The sequence below is a fragment of the Garra rufa genome, chromosome 17, assembly GCF_049309525.1.
Source record: "Garra rufa chromosome 17, GarRuf1.0, whole genome shotgun sequence".
In the NCBI taxonomy this organism is placed as follows: domain Eukaryota; kingdom Metazoa; phylum Chordata; class Actinopteri; order Cypriniformes; family Cyprinidae; genus Garra; species Garra rufa.
The window spans coordinates 27,724,219-27,749,946 of NC_133377.1; the positions used below are offsets into that span (position 1 = coordinate 27,724,219).

Genomic DNA, 25,728 nt, shown 5'->3' on the forward strand with positions numbered 1-25,728 from the left:
TACTAAAATAAATAAAAAATGAAACACTAAAATCAATTACAGTAAATGTTACAAATGAATTTAGACATCAACAGACAGCAATATCAATTTAACCAATATTTGTGACCCTGGACCACAAAACCAGTCATAAGGTTAAATTTTACAAAACTGAGATGTATACATCATATGAATGCTCAATAAATAAGCTTTCTATTGATGTATGGTTTGCTATGATAGGACAATATTTGGTCGAGATACATCTATTTGAAAATCAGGAATCTGAGGGTGCAAAAAAATCAAAATACTGAGAAAATCACCTTTAAAGTTGTCCAAATTAGGTTCTTAACAATGCATATTACTAATCAAAAATTACATTTTGATATATTTACAGTAGGAATCTTACAAAGAATCATCATGGAACATGATCTTTACTTAATTTCCTAATGATTTTTGGCATAAAAGAAAAATCAAAAATTTTGACCCATGCAATGTATTTTTGGCTATTGCTACAAATATACCCCAGCGACTTAAGACTGGTTTTGTGGTCCAGGGTCACATTTATTTTGAGCCAATTATATGAAAGGGATAGTTCATCCAAAAATGAAAATTACTCCATGATTTATCCTCAAGCCATCCTAGGTGTATATGACTTTCTTCTTTCAGATGAATACAATCAGAGTTATATTAAAGAAAAAGTCCTGGCTCTTCCAAGCTTTATAATGGCAGTGAATTGGTGTTGAGATTTTAAAGCCAAAAAAGTGCATCCATCATCATAAAAAAGTGCTTCACACTGCTCCAGGGAGTTAATAAAGGCCTTCTAAAAATGATTTGATGTGTTTGTGTAAGAAAAATATCCATATTTAAAATTTTGTAATCCATAATTTCTAGTTTCTGCTAACTGTCGTATCAAGCAGACTGATATCGGAATTGGTCGATAACGGCTTTAAAGTGGAAGTGAAGCGGTAAGTCAAGTTTGCAGTATTTAGTAAAGTGATTTCCACTTGAATTCAAATATATATAACAATGATTCATGTAACCATTTTAAAGAAAAAAGGATGTTTTGTTATAGCTTTTGGAGCAAGGGCACTGCCATCTTGCAGTACCACAGCGTGTGGCGTCACAAGGTTGGTTCGCTGGACTGACTGTTTCATTTCCACTTTAAATGTCAATTTAGTGGATAGTGGAAGCTATAGATTACGGGTTATAAAGTTTTAAATACAGATATTTTTCCTACACAAACGTATTGGTTTGCCTTCAGAAGGTCTTTATTAACACCCCGGAGATGTGTGGAGCACTTTTTATGATGGATAGATGGACTTTATTGAACTTCAAAATCTCAACACCCATTCACTGCCATTATAAAGCTTGGAAGAGCCATGACATTGTTTAATATAACTCCGATTGTATTCGTCTGAAAGATTAAAGTCATAAACATCCAGGACGGCTTGAGGGTGAGCAAATCATGAGGTAGTTTTCATTTTTGGGTGACCTGATTCTTTCAATTTAAGTTAGCATTAGATGATGGCAAGGGTATTCACCCAATACTCTTAAACAGAAACAAAGAAACTGTAATATCAGCCAATATGGTACCAATGAATCCAAGACAAGAGGTTCCTAACAAAGTCTAATATAGCCTCATTTTCTAGTGGTCATGTGTGAAGAGGACTTGTTGTTGAAAAATACTGTTAAATCAGCTGCAGACCGAAACGAAAGAGCTTCATTTGTGAACAACAGATGTGGAACATTTCCCATCAGACAATTTAATGCGCTTCATGTGTGAAAGTGGCTATTAATCGCAATCATCAGGAATTAATTAAAGTGTTTTCCTGCTTTCCTGACTATTTTTTCTACTTGTATATACTATAATTGTCATAAAGAAAATTAACTGTTGCCTTTCTACATATATCTAGTTTTCCTGACAACAGAAACAGTCTTAAGAGGATTCTTAAAGCATATGGCCAAAATGTAAATGTAAATAATTCAGCTTTGGCAAACAGAAATAGGTCCTGTACCAGAGCTCGTCTGAGCTTTAAATCTTTCATGATGAAGAGCGCAGATGAGCAATGGGAGGAAGAGATGGTTCTTCCCAACAGACACTGCAGAGTTTATCAGGACAGAGAGGAACCCGCTCCACGGTCCAACACCAGACTGTTGACAAACTGCACCACAAAAAACACATTGCAAATCTCTGCCAAACCTCACACACTGTTCTGCCCTGCTCGTTTTACTCTCTGCTGTAATTCAAAAGGAATGTGTGTGGTTTCAACGAGTCGCCTTTTTCCAGTCCCAGAAGCACTGAAAACCCCTTTCCACCGTATGACTAACCAAGAGCCAGTCTGATCTAATGTTTGCTGATAAGACTCATTGTGGTTGCTGTATGGAAACACTGAGACACTTTAAAGGCCCAATTGATGGTTAATGCTAGATGTTTGTCAGGCTAAGTGGTAACAGAAAGAACTGTGCCGAATTAGCACTGGTCTAGTGGCGACCCAAGCCACACCAAAGAGGAACCACCGCATGGCGCTTCTGCTTTGGTTTATTAGTGTGTACACAACGTAGAGTCAACACTTAGTTAATTATTCCTTGTAATACAAGCTAGGCTCGGATTTACTCAGTTTTTCCATGAAAGGGGCCATGATTACACAGAAATATGTTTGTGATCTCTGTATTGAATGTGTCTGATTTGTACTGTCAGTGCAGCGTGAAAAAAGAAAACAAAGCGAATATTGGCTGGGGGAGTTTGACGAAGGTGATACAAAGCAGGAACAGATGCACAATACAACAAAAGGAAGCTCACAGTGCCAAAAAGAAATGTTTAATGTCCTACGGGGCCTATAGGCAATAACTAAGAACACATGCAAGTTATCCTGAATGTGATGGATGGGTCAATAACAAATTAAGAGAGTCCACAATAAAGAAAATGAGGGGAAAAATCTAGTGTAAAACACATGTGCCAAGTTACTAGAAACACACTCTTTGTATTCATGTTGGTCTCATATGGATTTGAAAAACCTTTGCACCATTTCCCAAAAAAACATTTAAATTTAATAACTCTAAAATGTTGTGTCATATACTTTTAAGTTTATTAATAATTTATGTTACTTAAAATATATATATACATTTGAAGTCAAAAGTTAACATACACCTTGCGGAACCTGCAACAAGTTAATTATTTTACCAAAATAAGAGGGATCAGACAAAATGCATATCATATCAATGCATTTCACATAAAAGACGTTTACATACAGTCCACAAGAGAAAATAGTTGAATTTTTTAAAATGACCCCGTTCAAATGTCAAATTGTGTTCTTACCTGAATGATCCACAGCTATGTTTTTTGTTTTTCGTTTTTTAGTGATAGTTGTTCATGAGTCCCTTGTTTGTCCTGAACAGTTAAATTGCCTGCTGTTCTTCAGATCCTTCAGGTCTCACAAATTCTTTGGTTTTTCAGCATTTTTGTGTATTTGAACCCTTTCCAACAATGACTGTATGATTTTGAGATCCATCTTTTCACACTGAGGACAACCGAGGGACTCTTATGCAACTATTACAGAAGGTTCAAACGCTCACTGGTGCTTCAGAAGGAAACACAATGCATTAAGAGCCGGGGGTGAAAACTTTTGAACAGAATGAAGATGTGTACATTTTTCTTATTTTTCCCAAATATCAAATTTTTCCATTTACTGCTGCCCTTCAGACGTTACTTACATGTTTCCCAGAAGACAAAATAAGTTAAATTTATCCTGAAAAATAAAAAGTAAAAAAATAAAAAAAATAAAAATAAAAAATAAAAAAAAACATGTTTGAAAAACTTTTACCCAAAACATTTTCACCCCCCAGCTCTAGGGTCAGTATTCATATATATAATTTATTTATTTATTTTTATTTAATATAGAATTATTATAATCTTTTCAGCTAGGAGAGTTGGATAATTTTTTTAATTTATGTCCCCCCCAAAAAAATTAAAAATTAGAAGTCACTGTATGCTTGAACTGCATTTTTAATACAGTTTTGAACAAATAGATGCAAACCAAATAATTAGCATTACATTACTGACCTGAATGCTGAACAGTAACCTGAAGTTTATGCGTGAACTGTCTCAGCTGGTAGGTTGCACCAGAAAAACTCAGTTTTCCACGGTTTTAAATTGTACGAAATCAGACTGGTGGTCCTCGACGGTCGGCTCAGTGCTGAGCGTGTCAATTTCATTTGTGCGAACAATGACAGCGCACTCATTTGGACAGGCTCTTCTAAGTTCACCCTTTTCTCATTTAAACAGTGTGACGGAATGCTACTGGATGAGAAAGGAGATCAGAGTGCAGTTTACAGCACACAAATGGGTGTTAACAGAGTGCATTAGGCCAGATTAACAGCGGCGTGCGGGGCTGTCGAATTAATGCATCCGAGCACATCAAAACTCCCGAAGGGTCAGTATGCTTTCTGAACCACAATGATTAAAGATCAACAAAATCTCCTCTTGGGTCGCTCGTCTCACTGCCGCAGTCGTTTTCTAAGCAATGTACCCACGGTCTGATTAGGTGGACACAGTTAAAAGAAATTGGATATGGTGGCTGCCACCAGTATCAGTGGGTGCAATCGATGGTTCAGAACAGCTGGAGGGGACCAGATTTCAGTGTTCAGAAACCACCAGAGAAAAGTCACATCACCTCAAAAATCTTCCTGCATGCTTCAGTGTGTTTTAAGCAAGGCCACATTCGCCAAGGCAATCGAGAAAAACGTGTGTAAAGTACTCGGCTTCCAAAGTGCAGCTTTTAAGAGCTATGGTTTCTAAATGGTTCCCATAACAACCACTTGTCATATTGTCAGAGTGGCATGTGGAAATTAAAGTAACGCTTGAAAACATGCTGTGAAAATATCAATCTCAACCTATGGTTAATTAACTGAAGTGACATTGAAAAATTATTTGTGTAATTTAATTAGGCGCATTCACAGATGTCAAAGAGTGCTTACTAGGGTTGCACGGTATACCGGTACTATGGTAGTATCGCGATACTAAAGCTTAAATATACCCGCGGTGCCTTTGCATTTTTGAAACGGTAGTATCGTCAATAGGGTAGCACCGTATGATATGTTGTATGCAAGACAGGAACACAGTTTAAAACGTTCGTTTGAACATGCACGCCAGCAGAAACATTACAAGTTGATTGCCAAAATGTATTTCTGCTGTGCTTTGTGTAGTACAGGCATTGTCTACGCTTTATATGGTATTCAGTGTTTCCTGACGCTTCAGTTGTTTGAAATAAGGTGGTGCGCGTGCACGTCGTTGTTCACGCTGCAGTTTATCAGAAGAGAGGGTCTGATTCAGACCGTCTGATGTTATAAAAAAAAAAAAATAGAACCAAGAATCAATTATTAAACATCAAAATATTTTACTAGAAAGAATTTTCGTATTGTAATAATTCGTTTCTGGAAGCATCTTTGCAATCACGAATGCAATTCCATTCATTAACATAGTGGTTTTGCAATTGGTTCTTATCAATCAGTATATACATGTATTTTTTTAACATTATAAATTAATACGTTTTAATACACAAGCTGCTAACTTGGAAATTTTAAGATATGGCAGCAAAAATGCTAGTGACACTTCATCAATATGACATGAGCAAGATGTTTTTGTTTCGTTTCTGTGTTCGAATCCGAATCCGCGTTGGTTTGGGCGAATCACTGATTCACTAAGCCATTCATAAAAACGAGTCATTTGATTTACTCCTGAATGATTCAGCTGTTTTGAAAGAATCGTTTGAACAACTCAGTAATTCAATCATCAACACTGCTGCCATCTGCTGGCGGTTTTAAGTTTACCGTCATGTTCCATTCTTTTGGTATTTAAAGCATTAATCTTATAACATTATTTACGCAATTATAAGTACAGTCTAAATGTATAAATACCACATTTAAATGTCACTCCATGAAGCTTCTGTGCAGTGCTAAGATGAGTTTTGTTGACATGATTTCAGGGATAACAACAGCCAGTCATTCATTCACATTAATGAAGCATTCAGAGAAAAATCTTGCCTGTTTTCATTTACATCTTTTTATTTATGAAATTTTTATTCATTTTGTAGAATTGAATTTTAAATGAACAGAATACTGCACGGTATCGTGATACTACTTGGTATCGTGATACTTCAACTGGTATAGTATCGTAAGTCATTTTTGGTATCATGACAACCCTAGTGCTTACATGTATTAGCAGAAGCAATCTAGCAATTTTTTGTTCACACGTATATGTGGTTCACAAGTTTATCAAAACAGCGGACAGCTTATCTAAATATCTGTACTTCATAGACATCAAGTTCCTTTACCAGCTGTCAAGTCATCATATACTATTGAAGCAAGAGACATAAACAAAAAAACAAAGTAGCAAATACTTTTAGTATCAAATCGAAGGCCACATGTGGCCCTTGAAATATCTTTTTGAGTGAATTAATTAATATAAACTAAAATTATAATCAGACAGACAGATAGATAGATAGATAGTTGCTGATTTTTTGCAGAATCAGATGAAAAACAGACTTGCATAACATCTAACTATAGGAAATGCACACTGCAGCACACAGATGGTGTCTCACACTGTTCTTACATTCACACTGCACAAGATGGCTTCTACACTCATCAGCCTGCACAGTTAGACGTCTCCTCACTTAACTTTCCAAAAGCTTTTTCCATTATAAACGACACTTTCTAACAGCGAAGACCGACAAGGCTTATGAAACACGGGATCTCACACGTTACCCTTCAGACAGAGAGAATCACTAGACTGATATCACAGGCTGTTTTTTACAGTGTACAAGTGGCTAGGGCTGGGCGATTTGGCCTAAAATCAAAATCTCGATTAATTGAACATTTTAACTCGATTACGATTACTGAACGATTATTTTATTTATTAATAAAATTATATTTAATTATATTTATATAATATTTATTTTTTTGCCCTCATAGTTCACTGACAAGTAGGGATGCACCGAAATGAAAATTCTTGGCCGAAACCGAAAAAGAGGAAACCAAGGCCGAAAACCGAAACACCGAAAGAATTATGCCAATTATTAGTACCATTCCATTTATGGCTATGACTGTGTACTAATCTTACTAGAATCAAGGCATTGCAATTGCATACATTAATATTAAAGTTTCAAAGAATAAATCAATTATATTAATTTAAACAATTATTATCAATCAAGTATTTTATTACTTGACATACATATATTTTACTGCCTTTGTTTAAATTGTTTAATCGTTTAAATTTTTATAACATCTTCTGGATCCATCACATCATAGACTGTAAAAAAATTCACATTTACAAGTCTACGCGTTTCTCTTCCAGCAGGAGGCGCTGTCAGACTGGTATACAAAGCAGCGCAACAAATGACTTTGAAACGTGCAGCGCTCAGATTTGAAGTTTCATCATTTCTTGTCTTTCAGTCCCCACATTTAACACCTGAAATCATAATTAATACTTTCTTAACCCCTAATAACACTGCAGTTTTCAATTAAAATTAAGAGCTTTATTTCAAGAACCGATTTTCTGAAACAAACCTTGCACAATATACGTTTCTTTTTATACGTTTCCCACCATATTCAGGGCATAAGGAAAATATTAGGGGACTAAATTAATATCAGCATATAAGGTATAATCGTCTCTCATTGTCTCTGAGAGAATGCACGTCAGATGCTGAAAATCAATTTTCACTTTCATTTTAACATTGCGCAGTTTTCACGTTGCTTGTGTGATCTCCATTGGCTCACCTCCATGGTTTAAAACATAAATATTAATAAAAATACAGTATGAAAAGTCATATCTTTAAAATATTGTGACGTAACACTAACGTAAAGCTAATGTTTTTCACTCACTGAAAGCTACATCTGTCTCGATCTCTGCTCTTATCACTGCACACACGACTGCAGACACAACCCCTCTAGAAATTTCGGCAAAACAAGTTTTGCAAATCGCTATCCGTGGGTCTTTCTCAGATATACTGAAAAACGTCCACACCGCAGACGTGTTGCTTCAGACAAGCACGTGCAGGCTGCGGTTTCTGTTTGTGTCAACATACTGTTTCGGCCGTGTTGTTTCGGTGATAAAAGTCTTTCGGCCGAAAACCGAAAATGCACTTTCAAAGTAGAAAATAAGCGCTGTCTTCTAAACGACATTACTCGTGTATCCTGTAAATTTATTAAGCTCTCCATGGACATGTCGGCGGAATAACGTAATGTAACGGAGCGGGGTCACGTGACTCCACACGCGGTACTGTTTTTAAAGGGAAAGTAATCGAAATAATCGACCTGGAAACATTTGATCGATTATAGGTTCTGAATGTCGATTTCGATTATTTTTCAATTAATCGCCCAGCCCTACAAGTGGCAGCTATTTACTTAACTTTAAATAGATAGCAAAAAAGATGCCGCTTCACTGTTTTATTCATAATTCGAAATTACTGTTACACTACTGTTCAAAAGTTTGGAATTGGTAAGATTTTGTGATTTAAAAAGACTCTTATGCTCACCAGGCTGCATTTATTTGATTATTAATAATACAGTAAGAACAGTAATGTTGTGAAATATTCTACCCAGGCTCATCGGAAATACATGCATAAAATCCACATAAGGAAGTTAAAATAGTACTTTTGCATTTGTTAAAGTAGTAGTTCACTTTCAGAACAAAAATTTACAGATAATGTACTCACCCCCTTGACATCCAAGATGTTCATGTCTTTTTTTCTTCAGTCGTAAAGAAATTATGTTTTTTGAGGAAAACATTTCAGGATCTCTCTCCATATAATGGACTTCTATGGTGCCCCCGAGTTTGAACTGCCAAAATGCAGTTTAAATGCAGCTTCAAAGGATTCTAAATGATCCCAGCCGAGGAAGAAGGGTCTTATCTAGCGAAAGAATCGATTCTAAAAACATTTACAATTTATATACTTTTTAATCTCTACACAGAGTACACACAGAGCTAGACAAGATGTGCATTTGAGGTTAAAAAGTATATAAATTGTATTTTTTTTATATAAAATAACTGATCGTTTTGTTGATAAGACACTTCTTTCCTCGGCTGTGATCATTTAGAGCCATTTGAAGCTGCATTTTGGCAGTTCAAACTCGGGCGCACCATAGAAGTCCATTATATGGAGAGAAATCCTGAAATGTTTTCCTCAAAAATCTGAATTTACTTAAGACTGAAGAAAGAAAGACATGCACATCTTGGATGACAAGGGGGTGAGTACATTATCTGTAAATTTTTGTTCTGAAAGTGAACTACTCCTTTAACACTATAGGTTTAGGGGATATTTCCAACACGATAGAGTGTTAACCTTTAGCGACACTCCCAGGATATTTGAATTCGGAAAAGCCACAATACATACCTCAAGCAGCGTAATAAAAATGCAGCAATATGTGCCTGTACCAGCTCAATAAAAATGTGGCATGGTCACGTATTAAATGTGTTTTAGCACCACTCTCTGAACATTTCTCTTTGAAACTGCCGCAAAATGTGTACAGTGTTGCAGAAATGTATATAGATGCATGTCTTTTCATGAGCCTGGGTTGGAAATACTATTACAAATTAAAATAATTTCCTATTTTAATATATTTTAAACTGTAATTTATTCCTGTGATGGCAAAGCTGAATTGTTCAGTCATTGCGCCAGTCTTCAGTGTCACATGATTCTTCAGAAATCATTTTAATATGCTAATTTGATGCTCAATAAACATTTCTTAAAATTATCAATGTTGAAAACAGTTGCAAGTGTTGCTTTGATGAACCTAAAGTTGAAGTCTGATGAACTGATGTGTACCACAGTTCAGCAAACCACTTTCACACCAACCAAACTCTGACGTCAAACAGATTCTGTCCAGCCCCAAAATCTGCAGTGTGAAAGCCGAACCCCCCTCCATTTCGACCGCTGTTCTAAAACCACAATCCTCCAAAAGAACTTTCCATTTGCTAAGCTAATAAAGAGCAAGTAAAGTCAGACTGGGAGCAAAAGGAGTGCGTTTTAAATGGTGGAGCGTGCTGAGGGTTTCTTTTTTTTTCCACAAGCCTGTGTGTTCACATTGGGGGGGCTCTGGGTCACGGCTTTGCACCCTTAAGGCTCCTTACTGTCTACAGTAACCAGGCCAAAGCAGTGCTTTGGCAGCAGCACTTTCAGTACTCGCTCTGTATAGAGCGTGTCGGTCTGCCACTGCTCTCACCGCTTCCGAGCTCGACTCAGCTTGCGTTGTTTGATTCCCACTGGTATGCATGACTTTATCCCTGTGAAAGAACTGCTTCCAACTCTCAAGGGAAAAAAACCCTGAACAGAGGCGCTTTGAAGCGAACGCACATACGTGTTGCAGATGTTTGTGGTGCCGACATAAACAAGCACAAGGCATGTGCCATCAGAGCATAGCGAGGCATATCTGCTTTTTTCCCTCCCCTACTCTGCCTCTTCATTCTTTCCATCTGCTGGGAAAGAAGATAAAGAATAATGCCACTGTTCTTTGGAGTAACCGAAGACAGGGTAATAATAATGACGAGCTTAGCTGCAGGGAGAGAAGTCGGCTGGGCTGAGGTTGCATGGCTGATGACAAAACAAGAGCACTCTGGGATTCCTTTACAGGCCTAGCGGCCCAGTGCCTGCTGAGACCATTAAGGATTATGCAACGTGGAACAGTTAGAGTCAATCAAAAAATGCCCCCCAGGGAAGAGAGGTGGGATGCAAGATTTTCTCCCACGTGTCCACTTTAAATGCACGCTGGAGAAGAAAAAAATGCTTCAATTACACTTCCGTTCACAAATTCTGAGGGCATTTTTAAACGTTTATGCTCACCAAGGCTGCATTTATTTGATCAAAAATACAGTAAAACAATTTATTCCTGCGATGAAATATTGAATCTTTTCTAATTATGAAATTCCAACTTTATTCATTCAGAAAGGTGTTAAAAAAAGTAAATAACAGCCATCTAGAAATCTAATTTCCCCACTGACAACCTCCTGGCTTATTTGTGGACACAAAGTTATCACTGCCAATCAAAACCTGAAAACTCCAGCATAGATCTGCTAAATGCTGTAACATGTTACACTATTATTATTTCATAACTCAATATTCCACCCTAAACCATTAATATTTACAGGACAACGTAAACGGGCAGCACTTCTGGACCCTTATCTCACAGACTCAATACATTTTTTAGTACGCAGGATTATTGCGGATGTGTGACCATCCGCCTTGCTAATCAGAAATAGAAAAACAGCCTCAGGTGAGAGACTGGCAGAAGTGAGGGGTGAAAACGCGGTCAGAGTGCTACTGTCTCTCGCTCTTGATCGCTCCGTGCATTCATTTAATTGTGTAAGCATCCGGACAGAGTGTACAAAATACATTCTAAGTTCCTAATTGACATCTATGGTCCATGAAGAGCATTTAAAATCCATGGAACCATTCCATTTTCTGGTTCTTCTAATGGAAAAAGGTTCTGAATTTTTTTTTTAAATGCAAGAAAAGTGGTTCACTGTTCACTGAAAGGTTCTTTAGGGAACCAAAAATGGTTCTTCTATGGCATCACTTACGCTTTTTGGACTCTTCGTTTTAAAGAATGCAATGAAAAAAACTATAAACAATGTTAAAAATAGTGCCGGCAAACATTTAGCTAGTTACCAAATGTGGATTTAAAAAAGCAAAAAAAGCATGTATTCACATCTCTGTCAAAAAGAAAATTGAAAAACTGACCCTGATTAAGAACACTAATTTCTTTCTAAATGCTAAAAAGACTTTGTTGTGTGAAAACCTCAATGAGATCTGTTTTAGGAAACATGCATGCAGTGACCTTGCAAAACATCTCCATTTCGAAGGCAATGTTCACACTTCCCACCAAAACATCATGCAAATTACACGGTCAAACATCTGGCCGCAGAGACTACACACCAAACTGTGACAGGTCCGTAGCATACAATTTCAGCGAAAGCAGAGGTCAGAAGAGGCACAAAAAAGACTAAATAAAAACATTTGTAAGTCATAATCACAGACAAACCATTTCTTTTAGTTTATAAGAGAAGGGAACGGTTGGCAAACACATGGATTATCCTAGAGGTTTCAAGCCAGATAACTTTAATTGGTCTGCGTACATGATGCCAGTATAGAAAATCTATATGCTATGCTGGATCTCATTGAGATTGATGCTGCCTTCACGCCTCTAGGCCAAAGTGAGTGAGTGAGGTTCTAATCAATGGGAGGAGACAGTACAAACCAGCATGCCAGTCAACCATGGAATTACAAAGCATGGGTGCCAATCCCTTGGCATTTCGTCAAAAAATTACAAGCGACTGGCTTATTCAGGATGCACGTTCATCAAATGCATTGCCAATTAACTGTATAATAAGGCAGGCAGAAATGCAAGAGAGTCCCACGTAAGGTTAATGAGTTACACTTGCAATGCTTCAAAACACAAATTTTCCATCCCCGTCTTGGATTCAAAGAAGTAACGGTGGCTTTTAAGAGAAAGCCCATGCAAAACAATCAAGGATCGCATGTGTTCACATTCCAGCAAACCGAGCCAAGTGTGACCAAGAGAGAGTTAGTGTCTGATTTACAGCTTCTGCATGTTAAGCTGCTCTGAGAGACACCTGGTCACTTTAAGCAGGGGGTTTAGGGAGAAGTTGGACACATTTTCACAGTGTTATAAACAAAATGGTTGCTGTTGGTCTGAAAGTATAGGTTTGCAGTCCAATCTTAAAGTTCAGCTTGCCAACAGTTGAGAAGGCAATGCAGTTTTACAAATGCTGCTGGTAGTTCCCACTGCAGTAGCTTACATTTATTTCATTTAATCTAAATTGAACAAAAACATCAAGTTGTTTGTTTTCCCTCATTTTGTTTGTACCCATCCTGAAATGTCTCCACAACCAAGTTGGTGGTTTTATGGACGAATTTATAGTAGTTTTATAAGACCCTGTGACTCTGTTGAGATTGAAACAACAGGATACTTTTCTCTGCCATAAATTTCACAGTACAAGAGTAAAAAACATTGAAAAACTATTAAGCATAATTCCACATTTTCCATAAATGTCAGAAGCACATCAAAGGCGAATATTTCAGTCAACACATCTGGACTGAAAACCCAAGACAACATCATATATTTCTAGGCTACAATATTCCTAACGTTTATTAATGCCTTGTTTGTTTTCTTCACTGCATAGGCTACTAGTCTAATATTAAAAAATAAACACACACACAAACCATTTTGTGTGTAGTGTATGTAAAACAACAGTGCCAAGTTGAATTGGAAAACACTGCCGTGATTAACGAAACTGATACTTGATACATTACATCTGACGCAATACATATCTAAAAGATTAATTATCACTTGACACAAGGCAAATTATGAATCAGTCCAGTGAAACAGTTTGACTAGCTACTTTATAACGTGGCCGGATGGCTGCTTGAGTTTACGCTCAACTACCCCCCAGCAAACCGCTTATTGTTCTCGGTTAAAACTCACCCTTTCCCCGGAAAGAAAGGCTGTCAAGCCGAGGGTTAATATTATCCAAACGTTCCTCATAATTCCTTAGTCTTCACTTGTGAAAACGGAAAATATCGTCCCCGTGTCTGTTTCCACTTTTGGAGAAACTCTTCCCTCTCTCTCACTCGCTCGGTCGCGCTCCAATCTCGTTCTCTCACAGGACTCAAATCCCACCGGATACGTGTTGCTTTTTTTTTGTCTGCTTATTCCTCCGCGCACTTTTGTACACTAAAATAGGTCGTTTTCGATAGGTTTCACCAAGTCTTGCGCGTTGAGTCTAAGCTCGTATTCGTTTAAACCTGCACTCGTCTCGCAAAGGTGATTTTAATGTGAGGTCTCTCGGCCATACGTCTGAATTGAAGCTCTGCTGTCGAGCCACCCGCAGAACTGGGAGGAAAATACGGGTCAAACGGAGGGAGAGCTTGAGCAATGATTGACAGATAGCGCGACCATATGGGCGCTTGGCCGGGGAGAGAGAGAGAGAGCGATAGAGAGGGGACGACAACTTCAGTTCTGGTTTTAAAGATTTTTATGTTTTCAGACATGTCAGATTTAAGCACTAAACCATAATGATGTTATAACACTGTGTTATTTTAATACCTTATTTATTTGTAAATGTCCAGTTAGTTAAATACATTTAATTACGTAAAGCATTTTAAGCTAGCGTTGTGTGTGAAACGTGCTATATTAATATTTTTTTAATATTTCATTTAGAACGAGTCTGATTTTTTCAGTGAACAGGTTGAACCAGTTTACCAACCGGTTTAAACAGACTGGATCGGTCTGAGCTGTTCTGAGTTGAGTCATTTAACCGTGAATCTGTGCCAATTACGTTTCAGTTTTTAAAGGATTTTAAAATAAATGCTTTTAATGCGATTTACATTCAACAATTGTTCATTGGTAACACTATTAAGAGTACCTGCTAGAACTGACTAAATAAATTCTCAATGCAATGTCTCCCCCTAACGGACAACTGCATACAAATATCATAGAGAATAAATAATCATGTTTTCATTTCTTAACCTTCTCTAAATGGTCATGGTCTTCATTTACTGACCACAATCTATGAAACAAAATTACATCTGCTTGTTTTTGTAACATTGCAATGCATTTGAAAGGAATTATGAAGCAGTAAATTGCTTTGGGATAATTGGAATCTTGCTTCCTGATCTTGAGTACTGCCAAAGGTAACTAATTAAACTTCCCCAGCACACAAACACTCTTCTTGCTTTACAGACCAAGATTATTAGCAGTGGTGTCCTAGATTACCCCGCCGATTAAGGTGATGGTAAAGCCCCTTCTGCCAGAACCCTTAGGCCTCTTTTGTGCCCTTAATAAACACTTACACATACATCAACAGCTATCCAATACTAATAATGATAGTATAAAATTATTAACCGTTTGTCTAAAAGTTGATACAAAAGATTGTAAATTTGCATACTTAGCTTTCTTAGTTTAATATATTCAATGATTATTTTTCTTCCATTAATCATTTCCATTCTATCCCTAACATTAGGATTGTGAGGACTGAACTGAATATCAATATTGAAAGTGCCACCTAGTGGCATGTATTGTTATTTCTCATTTTTACATATGATTCCAGTCAACAGCCCTCATGCAAAGCACAGTCGACATTAACCAGGGCAACAAATAATAGTTGAAAGAAATTTGCATTTACTATGTTCTCCCTGAGACTTGTTTCATTGAGCTGAATTGGCTCAAAGGCTTTCCAAGAATTCCAAAGCTAAAGACAAAAGAAAGTACAATCAGTCTATTAGAAACTATTGCGAAATACACATAATATGATTTTGCATATTATTCAACCAAAACACGTATTATACCAAGCTGCTCTGTAAGCCACTCTATCAGAGCCTCTAAATTAAAGTGTTAAGTTGAGGGCACTTCAAGACGTCTGAAGCTCTGAAACAGGTGACAGGCCTCTTCTTGTCAAGTAGGCATGAGGGGCCATCAGAGGGAAATGCTGGGTTATGATTTTGTTCAGGATCGGGCGCCGGTTTGACTTCCTAGGTTAAAGGTCAAGAGACAGAGAGCGAGAGTATGAAAGAGAATACAAGCTAGTAAAAGCATAAATTTTCATTTAAAGTTGCTTACGCATAAAAGTTTATCATGTTACTAGCAATACATCACAAAGAGGTAAGACAGAACTTTTAAAACCTCTACATTAAAATAAGTATACAGGGTTTTCACAATGTGTCATAAATCAGCCATATTGGCGACGCTAAACATAAACAGTGCCACTGAAACAAAACTTGCATATTTTGCTGATTACTGCTGCTGAAAATGGTCAATTATGGTCATGTTTTTGGTTGTACTAATCGGCCAGACCAGGAAAAACATTTGAAGTACTATAGACTGCCAAAGGAGTGCAAAAAACTGTCTGAGGAACAAAACGCATTTGTGGCTGGCCGAACTAAACCAGGATTTCCATGGCAAGAATCTTGACAACATTCAATCATACAATGGTAATATAGGTGACAACAATGGTCATATAGGTGAAATATTAGGCTAATATTTTAATTAATATCTTTACCACCTATTAACTTTAGTTTGTCAAAATATTGCGCCCTCTCCTGCTTTCTAAGTCCTTCTCTATATGATTTAGCAGCTTCCAAACATTTTTCCTGTGGTTTAGACAGCATAAATTAGCAGAACAACATATTCAGTAATACATTAACCATGCAATCCATGTTGTTGTTTACAACTGAGTATCTCCAATATAGCAGTGCATCCAGGTAACTGACAAAACCGCAACATAAGTGTAATCCCTCTATTAGTAAATTTTGTATAAATGTGTCTCAAAACATTTCTATATGTTTGACACAGATGTAGAAACACTGAGAAAAGACACACTAATGTCATTATAGGAACCACACACAGTCAAGCCCTAAATTATTCATACCCCTGGCAAATTCTGACTTAAAGTTACTTTTATTCAACCAGCAAGGTTTTTTTTTTTTTTTTTTTTGACCGAAAAAGACACAGGCTTCGCCCAAAAGATAATAAGATGATGTATAAGAGGCATCATAGTGGAAAAAAATATTACTCAGCTTTTATTTACATTTGAACAAAAGTGGCATGTCCAAAAGTATTCATACCCTTTGCAAACTGTCACAGTCTATGGGAAAATCCAAAGTTCTGTACCATTCCAAATAGTCCAAGCTGTTCTAAACTATCCTAATTAACCTGATTCTCAGAGGACTTGGTCGGAAGCCAAAAGTGACACCTGTGCTGGCCAGGAGGATAGCGAGAGAGGTAAAAAAGAATCCAAGGATCACCACCAAGGCCATCCTGATGAATTTGGGCTCTGCTGGTGGCAACATCTCAAGGCAGACAGTCCAATGGACACTGCACACCGCTGGGTTCCAGATAAGGCACACCGAAGCCTGCTTAGCCTTTGCAAATGCTCATCTGGACAAAGAAGACGACTTCTTGTCTTCTGTTTTATGGTCAGATGAAACAAAAATTTAATTGTTTGGCCACAATGATATAGCCTTCATTTGGCGTAAAAAAGGAGAAGCCTTCAACCCTACACCATCCCCACTCTCAAACATGGTGGTGGGAACCTAATGTTTTGTTTTGTTTTGTTTTTAGCTGGTGGACCAGGGAACCTAATCACAATAAAGGGCACCATGAAAAAGGAGCAATACATCAAAATTCTCAACAACAACATCAAGCAGTCTGCAGAGAAACTTGGCCTTGGGCACCAGTGGACATTTTAGCACAACAATGACCCAAAACACACAGCAAAAGTGGTGAAGAAATGGTTAGCAGACAAAAGCATTAATGTTTTGCAGTGGCCATCCCACAGTCCTGACAGAGAATCTGTGGAGGGAGCTAAAGATCAGGGTGATGGCAAGGAGACTCTCCAACCTGAAAGAGTTGGAGCTCATCACTAAAGATGAATGGGCAAAAACACCGAGACATGCAAAAAGCTGGTCAGCAATTATAGAAAGCATTTGATTGCTGTAATAGCCAATAAAGGCTTTTCTATTCTTTATTGAGAAGGGTATGAATAATTTTGGACATGCCACTTTTTGTTCAAATGTAAATAAAAGCTAAGAAATATTTTTTTCCATAATGATGCCTCTTGTACATCGTCTTATTATCTTTTGGGAGAAGCCTGTGTCATTTCCAGTCTAAAAAATACTTGCTGGTTGAATAAAAGTAACTTCAGAATTTGCCAGGGGTATGAATAATTTTGGGCTTGACTGTATGAAACTGATCAAACTGAAGGCAGTGGCTATTAATATTCAAATGCATAATACTAAGACCTCTAAAAGTTTTGGTACAAAATTTAAAGGGATACTTCATCCAAAAATTTAAATTGTGTCATTAATTACTCACCCTCATGTTCATCTTCAGAACACAAGTTTTTGAAGAAGATTAGAAATAGCTGAATATAGTCATTATTTATTATAATTATTTATAAAATTATGGGTCCTTACTACTTTCTAGGCCTTGAACGTGTCAGTTGCGTTGCTGTCCATGCAGGGTCAAAAAGCTTTTGGATTTCATCAAAAATATCTTAATTTGTGTTCTGAAGATGAACGAAGGTCTTACAGGTTTGAAACAACATGAGATTACGTAATAAATGACAGACTTTTATTTCTGGGTGAACTATCCCTTTCAGTTTTACATACTTCTTGAATCACATATGGCATTGCTCAAAAGGTTTGCACAAACCTCATATAAGTTGTATGTCATGGCAAGTGGATGACACCTTGATCCTGCAGACATAAATCAGGCTTATTATTTCCTCAAACATGCTCTCATCCATCACATTGTTCATTAATGTAGCAGAAACACACATAATTGATCTCGCAGGTATGGTATCAATAGCTGCTCTGACCTGTCAAAAACCATATGGTGCTGTTGAGGCAGATCTATCCCCAGCAGCAGCCTGAAGTGACAGAGGGCAAGCTGCTTTTGTGCCAGCTCCACCTTAGCACACATGCCTCTTAGTGTCCTCTCTGAAAGAGCGGGAAGGGTAAGGATGACATGCTGTTAATGCAATCGCCACAAATTAATACGATCAAAAGCTGTGTTAAGTTATTGAATAGGTTACATGCACATCTTAACTGTGCCATTTTAGTAACTGAGCACTGCTCTTTTAATAATTTCATGCTTTTTCACATGACTTAATTCATGCCCGGCTCCAAATTCAAACTCACCCCATGAGAGATTTGGTCTTTCCTCCAGAGCTTTTTTCTCAAAGTAGCAAGAAAAGTAGAGCATGAGATTGGCAAGAACCCCATCCAGCTCTTTGCTCTTGCAAATATTTTGGCGAAATATATTTGGAATCACAGAGCTGCACTAATATAGCTGCAACTAAAAATTAGCTTTTAATTCACTTTAATTTAACTAAATCGGTTAACACAAATAAAAATAAAGAGTATGAAAATGTAAAAGCCATCCTCATAAAGTATTAAAACAAAAGATAAAATAGAATAACAACAAAAAAACTTACTTTAGCAGAGATAGAAAATGGAATGGGAAATCTGTCGTTCTTCTAGCAAACAGATTGCTGCCACTGCAACCCATTAAATGCATATTAAATCATCCTGGTTATGTGAAAAAGGCCATTTTTCATGGCTCATATTGTTTTCATTATGTACCAAAGTATACATACGGACCTACATTTAACATCCTGAATTGTGACACATTCCTTTTGTTAGCATTTTATTGAGGTCTTGAAGGCATGCAATTGAGCCGGTCTCACAGTATTCCTTTGAAAAATGAAACTGAGTAAATCAATTGCTCAGAATAATACATCAAAGTCCTGCATAATGACCACCATGCCAGGAGAATGAAGTTATTAAGGCATAATTATTTCCTGATGTCTGACAACCATATGAGCTAAAGTTAGAAAAAAAGCAAGTACCTCTGCCACTTCTACAGCTTTCTGAAGTGCTGTTGGTTAGTATGCAGATGTATTTTTATTTTTATTTTTTACTTTTTTTGGCTTGGAAACTGAGTTACTGATTTTGCTAGTGCAAAAAATGCTAAACTAAAAAATAAACATGCAAAACCAAACCAAATAGTGACTGTTAACGAACATTTTAATAAAATAGCAGTTAACAAGACAATGCACCACTGTCAATTTAAAAAATTTTACCTTATTTGTAATAATGTATCATTTTACATAAATTATTTGGTTTTATAGGGTCAAGATCAAGCTTCAAGCCATACTAAAGATTCAAGTTAAAGTTCAATTAAATCCTGAACCACATTGTTGAAAGTACACCCAGATATGTATGAAAATTCAAATATTAAATACAAATAGATTTTTTTTATTATACACTACATGTCAAAACTTTTTGAACAATAAGATTTTTAATGTTTTTTTGTAAAGAAGTCTCTTCTGCTCACCAAGCCTGTTTTTTATCCAAAGTACAAAAACAGTACAATTTTAAAATATATTTTATATTTATAATAACAGTTTTCTATTTGAATATATTTTAAAATGTAATAAATTCCTGTGATTTCAAAGCTGTATTTTTAGCATCATCACTCCAGTCACATGATCCTTCAGAAATTATTGCGATGTTCTGATTTGCTGCTCAAATATTATTATTATGTTGAAAAAATTTGAGTATATATTTTTTTAGGTTTCTTTGATGAACAGAAAGTTCAGAAGAACAGCATTTATCTGAAATAGAATTCTTTTGTAACATTATAAATAGCTTTATCATCACTTCTGATCAATTTAAAGCACCCTGCTAAATAAACATTTTAATTTCTATAATTTCTCTCCAAATAAATATATATGTAAATATAATGTTACAAAAGATTTTTATTTCAAATAAATGCTCATCTTTGGATATTTTTATTCATCCAAGAATCCCGAAAAGAAAATGTACAATATTGAACTGGTTTTAATATATATAATAATAATTTTTTTTTTAAATCCTTGAACAGCAAATCAGCATATTAGAGTGATTTCTGAAGGATCATGTGACACTGAAGACTGGAGTAATAATGCTGAAATTGTTGCTTTTATCACAAGAATAAATTACATTACAATATACATTCATATAGAAAACTAGTATATCTATTTTAAACTGTAACAGTTTTTGCTGTACTTCGGATCAAATAAATGCAGGCCTGCTTATGAAAAGAGGCTTCTTCAAAAAACATTAAAAAAAAACATTAAAAACTTTTGACTGGTAGTGTTTAATTTTTATTGTTCCAATTTTGTAATGTGTTTTTATAAATTCATAATTTTGTATAATACTGATTTTTTAAAAAAAGCCAGCATGATTGTTAGTGAATTGTATTAAAACCTATGACCCAAAACCATCATAATAATTGTTATCTATAACCATATGTATTATTGTTATTATTACAAAAACACACAAAAATGTTGCTATTGTCGACGTTTTTTAAATCATTGATCATAACAAGTGAGATCTCAACGATATTTTGACCACTGGACTAAAAAACGAGAAATGTTTTCAAATAATCGTTTTTGGGAAATCACTAGTGCAAACGGCTGCTTAAAACACATTCGGTCTGTTCATATTCATAGTACTGCAATGGTTTTCCAGAACAGTCTTAAACGCATTGTCATAAATTCCTATCGTTCGGTTAGCTGTTTTGCAAAACTCACTCAAAATACATCTACTGTATTACCACTGTAAACTCCCTTCCCTGATAGGAGGAGGCATCAATACTACGTATGACGTTGTGTGGGAGACCACGCCCACCACGCACAGATTCTTCCTGTTATAAAACCGATGCATGTGACAGGAGACTCTGAAAGCCACTGAACTCCAGAAGAAAGACGTTGAAAGAGACTTTGACGTGAGAAGCTGCTATTCGGGTGGTCACGGAATTGAAAAAGTGAGGTAACTAGGGATTCGATATGTGGATACCACTGGGGCTGAATATATTACAATATTTTGCTAATAAACACATTTATTTAGTGTAAATAGAAATGTAGAAAACTCCCGTAAAACATTCAATAGGCCTGCATGTCTAAATTAAAAATGTCAAAAAAATTTGATATGAATAGCCTACATTTCTACCACTATACCAGTACAGTTATAGTGGTATACAGTTACAGTTAGTTTTACTACAGCAAGTCCATTGTTAAAGTTGGTGATTTCAGAATCAGAATGAGCTTTATTGCCAGGTATGTTTACACATACTAGGAATTTGTGGATTGAACAGTATTCTAAATGGATTGTTGTTGCACAGTGTTTCTCGAATCATTGTTGTTGATAATGACAGCGCTTCATCTAGCTTTGGACCAGTTTAAATCACAGATACATTTGTGGTTTGTAGCTGAGACCTTTACTCAAACTCATACGCTTCTTACTGGATCTCACAGCGCTGTTCAGTGGTCACATGATCGAGACCAGTCAGCGTGACAAAGCATTTGTTCTGACTGAGCTTGTCTTTTGGGCAGAGCCATCCTTGCTGAAAAAAACAGCATATGCTGGTTAGGTATGTTTTGGAGCACCAAAACCTACCGAAATACCTACCAAAACAGATTCAGATTAACTTATTTTGGCTGAATATGCTCTTTTTAAGACAGGTGAACTGTATTATGCACTGTCTTAAAAGTTAGAAATTATTCATTTGTCTAACATTTATGTTTTTATTGAGTTTTTAGTTTGAATTGGAGTGTTTTTGTATAATGCACGTCACTGCTGCAATGACTGTAGTCCAAACTGTTCTACAAAACAATAATACAACCAACTTAACACAATAAAACAGAACTACATAAAAGACAAAATCTAGTTCTCTCTCTTGGCCAGTGATAGTATGTTGTTATGTTTGTTATATTGTGATGGAGAGTAACAATTCAAAGATGGCATGAACATGCATAGTCATTGTGATGATGCAAGTTGATCAGGTGATTAAAAAGTCAGACTACTTTTTGAAGACTTGTTTGAGAGGATTGGTACTTCACTTGCATCCTGTTCTAATTACTTGGAGAACATTACTAACACAACATTACCTGAAAATGAATATCAAACATTTTAAAAGCAGAAACACCAGTAGAAGTGTTGTATTTTTATATATTCTGTTTATCTTGCATAGTTTTGTTCATGCTTTTTGAGAATAAAAGTGCATGTCATGTGCATGTTTAACTTGTCAGATAAATCTGATAACATAAACATGGGCCACAGTAGCTTCACGTAAGATCCACGACATTTGACGTCAACAACGGTACTGATATGGGAAGCATTTTCTACATCCAGTATTTTTAAATCCTCATTAGCTTATTTATTTTGCTTTCCTAATTATGCATAATTATGTGCTTAACTGCGTTTTGTTATTTGCACATAGCAACTGTTTGCTATCCTGAAGAAACCAGCTAAAAAGAACAGAAGATGGCTGCCCAGGCAAACCGAGTGGTTCCTATGTCCGAGTGGGAGGACAGGTGGCAGGAAGGAAGAATTACTTTTCACAGACCTGATGTGCACAAGTAATCACACCTTTAGTCACTCACCAGCCAACGCTGTAGTTAGGTCACCTTTATATCTATAGTGCTTTATACTATACAGATTGTTTCAAAGCAGCTTCACAGCTGATTTAGGCACCATCCTGTGTTGCTTATGTTACTTTTGAATTATACATAAATGTATCACACAGTGTTATCAATTTATTGTTTTACTTTAAAGAGTTACTTCACCCAAAAATGAAAATTCTGTCGTTAATTACTGATCCGCATGCTGTTCCAAACCCATAAGACCTTTATTCATATTTAGGACACAAACTAAGATATTTTTGATGAAATCCGAAAGTCTACGGAGGGTCAGAAAGCTCTCGGATTTTATCACAAGTATCTTAATTTATGTTTCGAAGATGAACAAAGATCTTGCGGGTTTGGAACTTCATGAAGATGAGCAATTAATGACAGAATTTAAATTTTTAGGTGAACTATCCCTTTAAATGTCATGTTTTAACTGTTTCAGTTTGCTAATTTTTGTACCTTTTTTGGTAGTTTGCTGCAAAAAAACTTGAACAAAGCTATATGCGGACGAAAGGAGGTTCGGTTCTTCTTCCCGCTATGCGGAAAAGCTGTAGACATGAAATGGTATGAGGTCTAAAGTCTGCATTAATAAATAATGTTAAAAATCTTCTTAGCACTTCAATAAAATGTTCACATTTTTTCCCAGGCTGGCTGATATGGGTCACACAATTGTTGGAGTTGAACTTTCCGAAAAAGGAATCAAACAATTCTTTGAAGAGCAAAATCTTGCTTTTAATGAAGAACCAGTACCAGATATTCCTGGAGCAAAGGTTTTCAAGGTACCTGAAGTTCTCGCATTTGTTATCCATATTGTTTGCTAGCCACCAATGACATTATGTAAGCCTTTTAAACATGCAAGACTGCTATAGGTAAATAACAAATACAAGTTTGCACAACAGACTGTTTTTGTACAGCTAAAATAATTAAAAACGAATGCAGTTAAACATAAGGTTGATAAACTTCTATTGTTATAATGCCATTTGGCTGTGTGTGTCTTAGTGGATTCCTATGATTAATAGAGACGGATGCCCTTCAGTGTAATACACTCCCACTGTGAGATGGTCACAAGGCTTTAGCTTTCTTTAATGGAAGTAGACAGCGTGATGTTTTTGTGTCATGCTCACTCACCTAATGCATTTTCCTTGTTCTCAGAGTACAGATGGAAAGATCTCCCTCTATCAGTGTGATTTATACAAGTTCTCCAGGTACATTTTATACTGTCTAATTTTAGATTATAAAACATATCATATGAAACCTATTTAAATGCCTCTCTGTCTTTTCGGACTCTGTCCATGTATAGTGCTGTTGCAGGAAAGTTTGGAGGAATTTGGGATAGAGGAGCGCTGGTTGCTATAAACCCATGTGACAGACAAAAGTAAGTATTAAATAAAAATTGTATGTTCTTTTATTTATTTATTAATTTAAGTGGGATCGTATGTAAATACATACTCTCTTCATCCCAAAGGTATGCTACTCTCCTTATGTCCTTAATGAACAATGACTGCAAATATCTTTTGGACGCAGTGGAATATGATCCTGAAGTGCATAAAGGTAACGTTGGAGGAAAAAAACATGGAATAATTAATTATTATTATTATTATTATTAGTCATTAATAAAGCAGAAGTGTCTTGTCTTTAGTAAATGATCTTTTCTGTTCCCACATATTCAATACAGGTCCACCATTTTGTGTGACAGAAGAGGATGTAAAAAATGCATATGGTGAGTTTTGGTCACTGTTCTGACATGTCATATTACCTATTTTGTACCTAGATGTATTATAGATCTTTTATTTTCTAAATAGTTTTATCCAATAACCATGAAGATGTCTCATTTTTTTAGGAGGTGGATGTGACATTGAATTGCTAGAGTGTGAAGATTTTCATCATGAAAACTTCAAAAAATGGGGACTGGATTCAATGACAGAGAAACTGTACTGTCTCACACTAAAGGCCTAGTGATCAAGCATCAAATCTACTGGAGAGTGATTCACAATAAATAATCTGGAAAAATACATAGGGTTATTGAAAAACAATTTCCATTTTTAAACTTTGCTAACAATGGCCTAATCTATGAACTATGTTAACATTATGTCAAAGATTTTAATAAATTGTACTTATATTATCGTTTCTGTTTATTTCATAAGTTGGACTAAAGACATGTTACCTGCAGAAGGCCCAGTTCTACATAGTATATACATATTTTACATATATTAATTCAATTTCAGAAGACCCTCACTAATTTAAAGGGATAGTTCACCCAAACTCTGTCATTAATTACTCACCATCATGTTGTTCCAAACTCGTAAGACCTTCATTCATCTTTGGAACACAAATTAAATACTTTTTTAATGAAATCCGAGAGCTCTCTGACCCTCCATAGCAATGTTATGTTATTGGTACCTTACTGGACTTTTAATGTGGTAGGACTCCGAGAGCTCTCAGATTTCATTAAAAGTATCTTTATTTGTATTCCCAAGATAAACGAAGGTTGTACAGGTTTCAAACAACATGAAGGTGAGATTTTTAAGTGAACTATAGATTAAAAAAGCACCATCACTTAGGCCGCGATCACACCGAACGCGTTTTTACAGTGGAGGTATTCTATAGTCTTTGGTGCTGTGCGCCTCGCGTTTTTAGAACTAAAAGACGCGTTCGGTGTGATCGGGGCCTTAGTGATTTGATTCTGGAGCCTGGCCTGACCTGTAGTATACATAAAGTGATGTGCGCTCTCA

The 25,728-nt window shown here is 36.2% G+C and overlaps 2 protein-coding genes across 3 annotated transcripts in view; one reads left to right on the forward strand and one right to left on the reverse strand.

Annotated features, from left to right (window-relative positions):
- sdc2 (syndecan 2) overlaps positions 1 to 13,885 on the reverse strand; it is a 37,496-nt gene extending 23,611 nt beyond the window's left edge. Inside the window, exon 1 of the mRNA XM_073821913.1 lies at positions 13,471 to 13,885. Within this exon, the coding sequence (XP_073678014.1) occupies positions 13,471 to 13,530 (60 nt within the window). The 5' untranslated portion in view covers positions 13,531 to 13,885. The remainder of the gene's footprint in view (positions 1 to 13,470) is intronic.
- Positions 13,886 to 21,224: 7,339 nt separating this feature from the next.
- LOC141289772 (probable thiopurine S-methyltransferase) lies at positions 21,225 to 25,115 on the forward strand. 2 transcript variants are annotated; one of them, XM_073821952.1, is made up of 9 exons: positions 21,225 to 21,359; positions 22,810 to 22,948; positions 23,468 to 23,560; positions 23,643 to 23,775; positions 24,149 to 24,201; positions 24,297 to 24,371; positions 24,462 to 24,547; positions 24,672 to 24,716; positions 24,837 to 25,115. In XM_073821952.1, exons 2-9 carry the CDS (start codon positions 22,854 to 22,856, stop codon positions 24,950 to 24,952), a joined length of 696 nt encoding a protein of 231 aa, XP_073678053.1. In that variant the 5' UTR covers positions 21,225 to 21,359; positions 22,810 to 22,853; the 3' UTR covers positions 24,953 to 25,115. The 2 variants fall into 2 exon arrangements, with proteins under 2 accessions (XP_073678053.1, XP_073678054.1); XM_073821953.1 differs by having other exon boundaries at positions 21,242 to 21,354.
- Positions 25,116 to 25,728: the final 613 nt, after the last annotated feature.

Coding starts and splice junctions, on each gene's coding strand:
- LOC141289772 (XM_073821952.1), top strand. CDS start 22,854: ATGGCTGCCCAGGCAAACCGAGTGGTTCCTATGTCCGAGTGGGAGGAC. Junction 24,202..24,296: donor GATTTATACAAGTTCTCCAG/GTACATTTTATA, acceptor GTCCATGTATAG/TGCTGTTGCAGGAAAGTTTG. Junction 24,548..24,671: donor TGATCCTGAAGTGCATAAAG/GTAACGTTGGAG, acceptor TATTCAATACAG/GTCCACCATTTTGTGTGACA.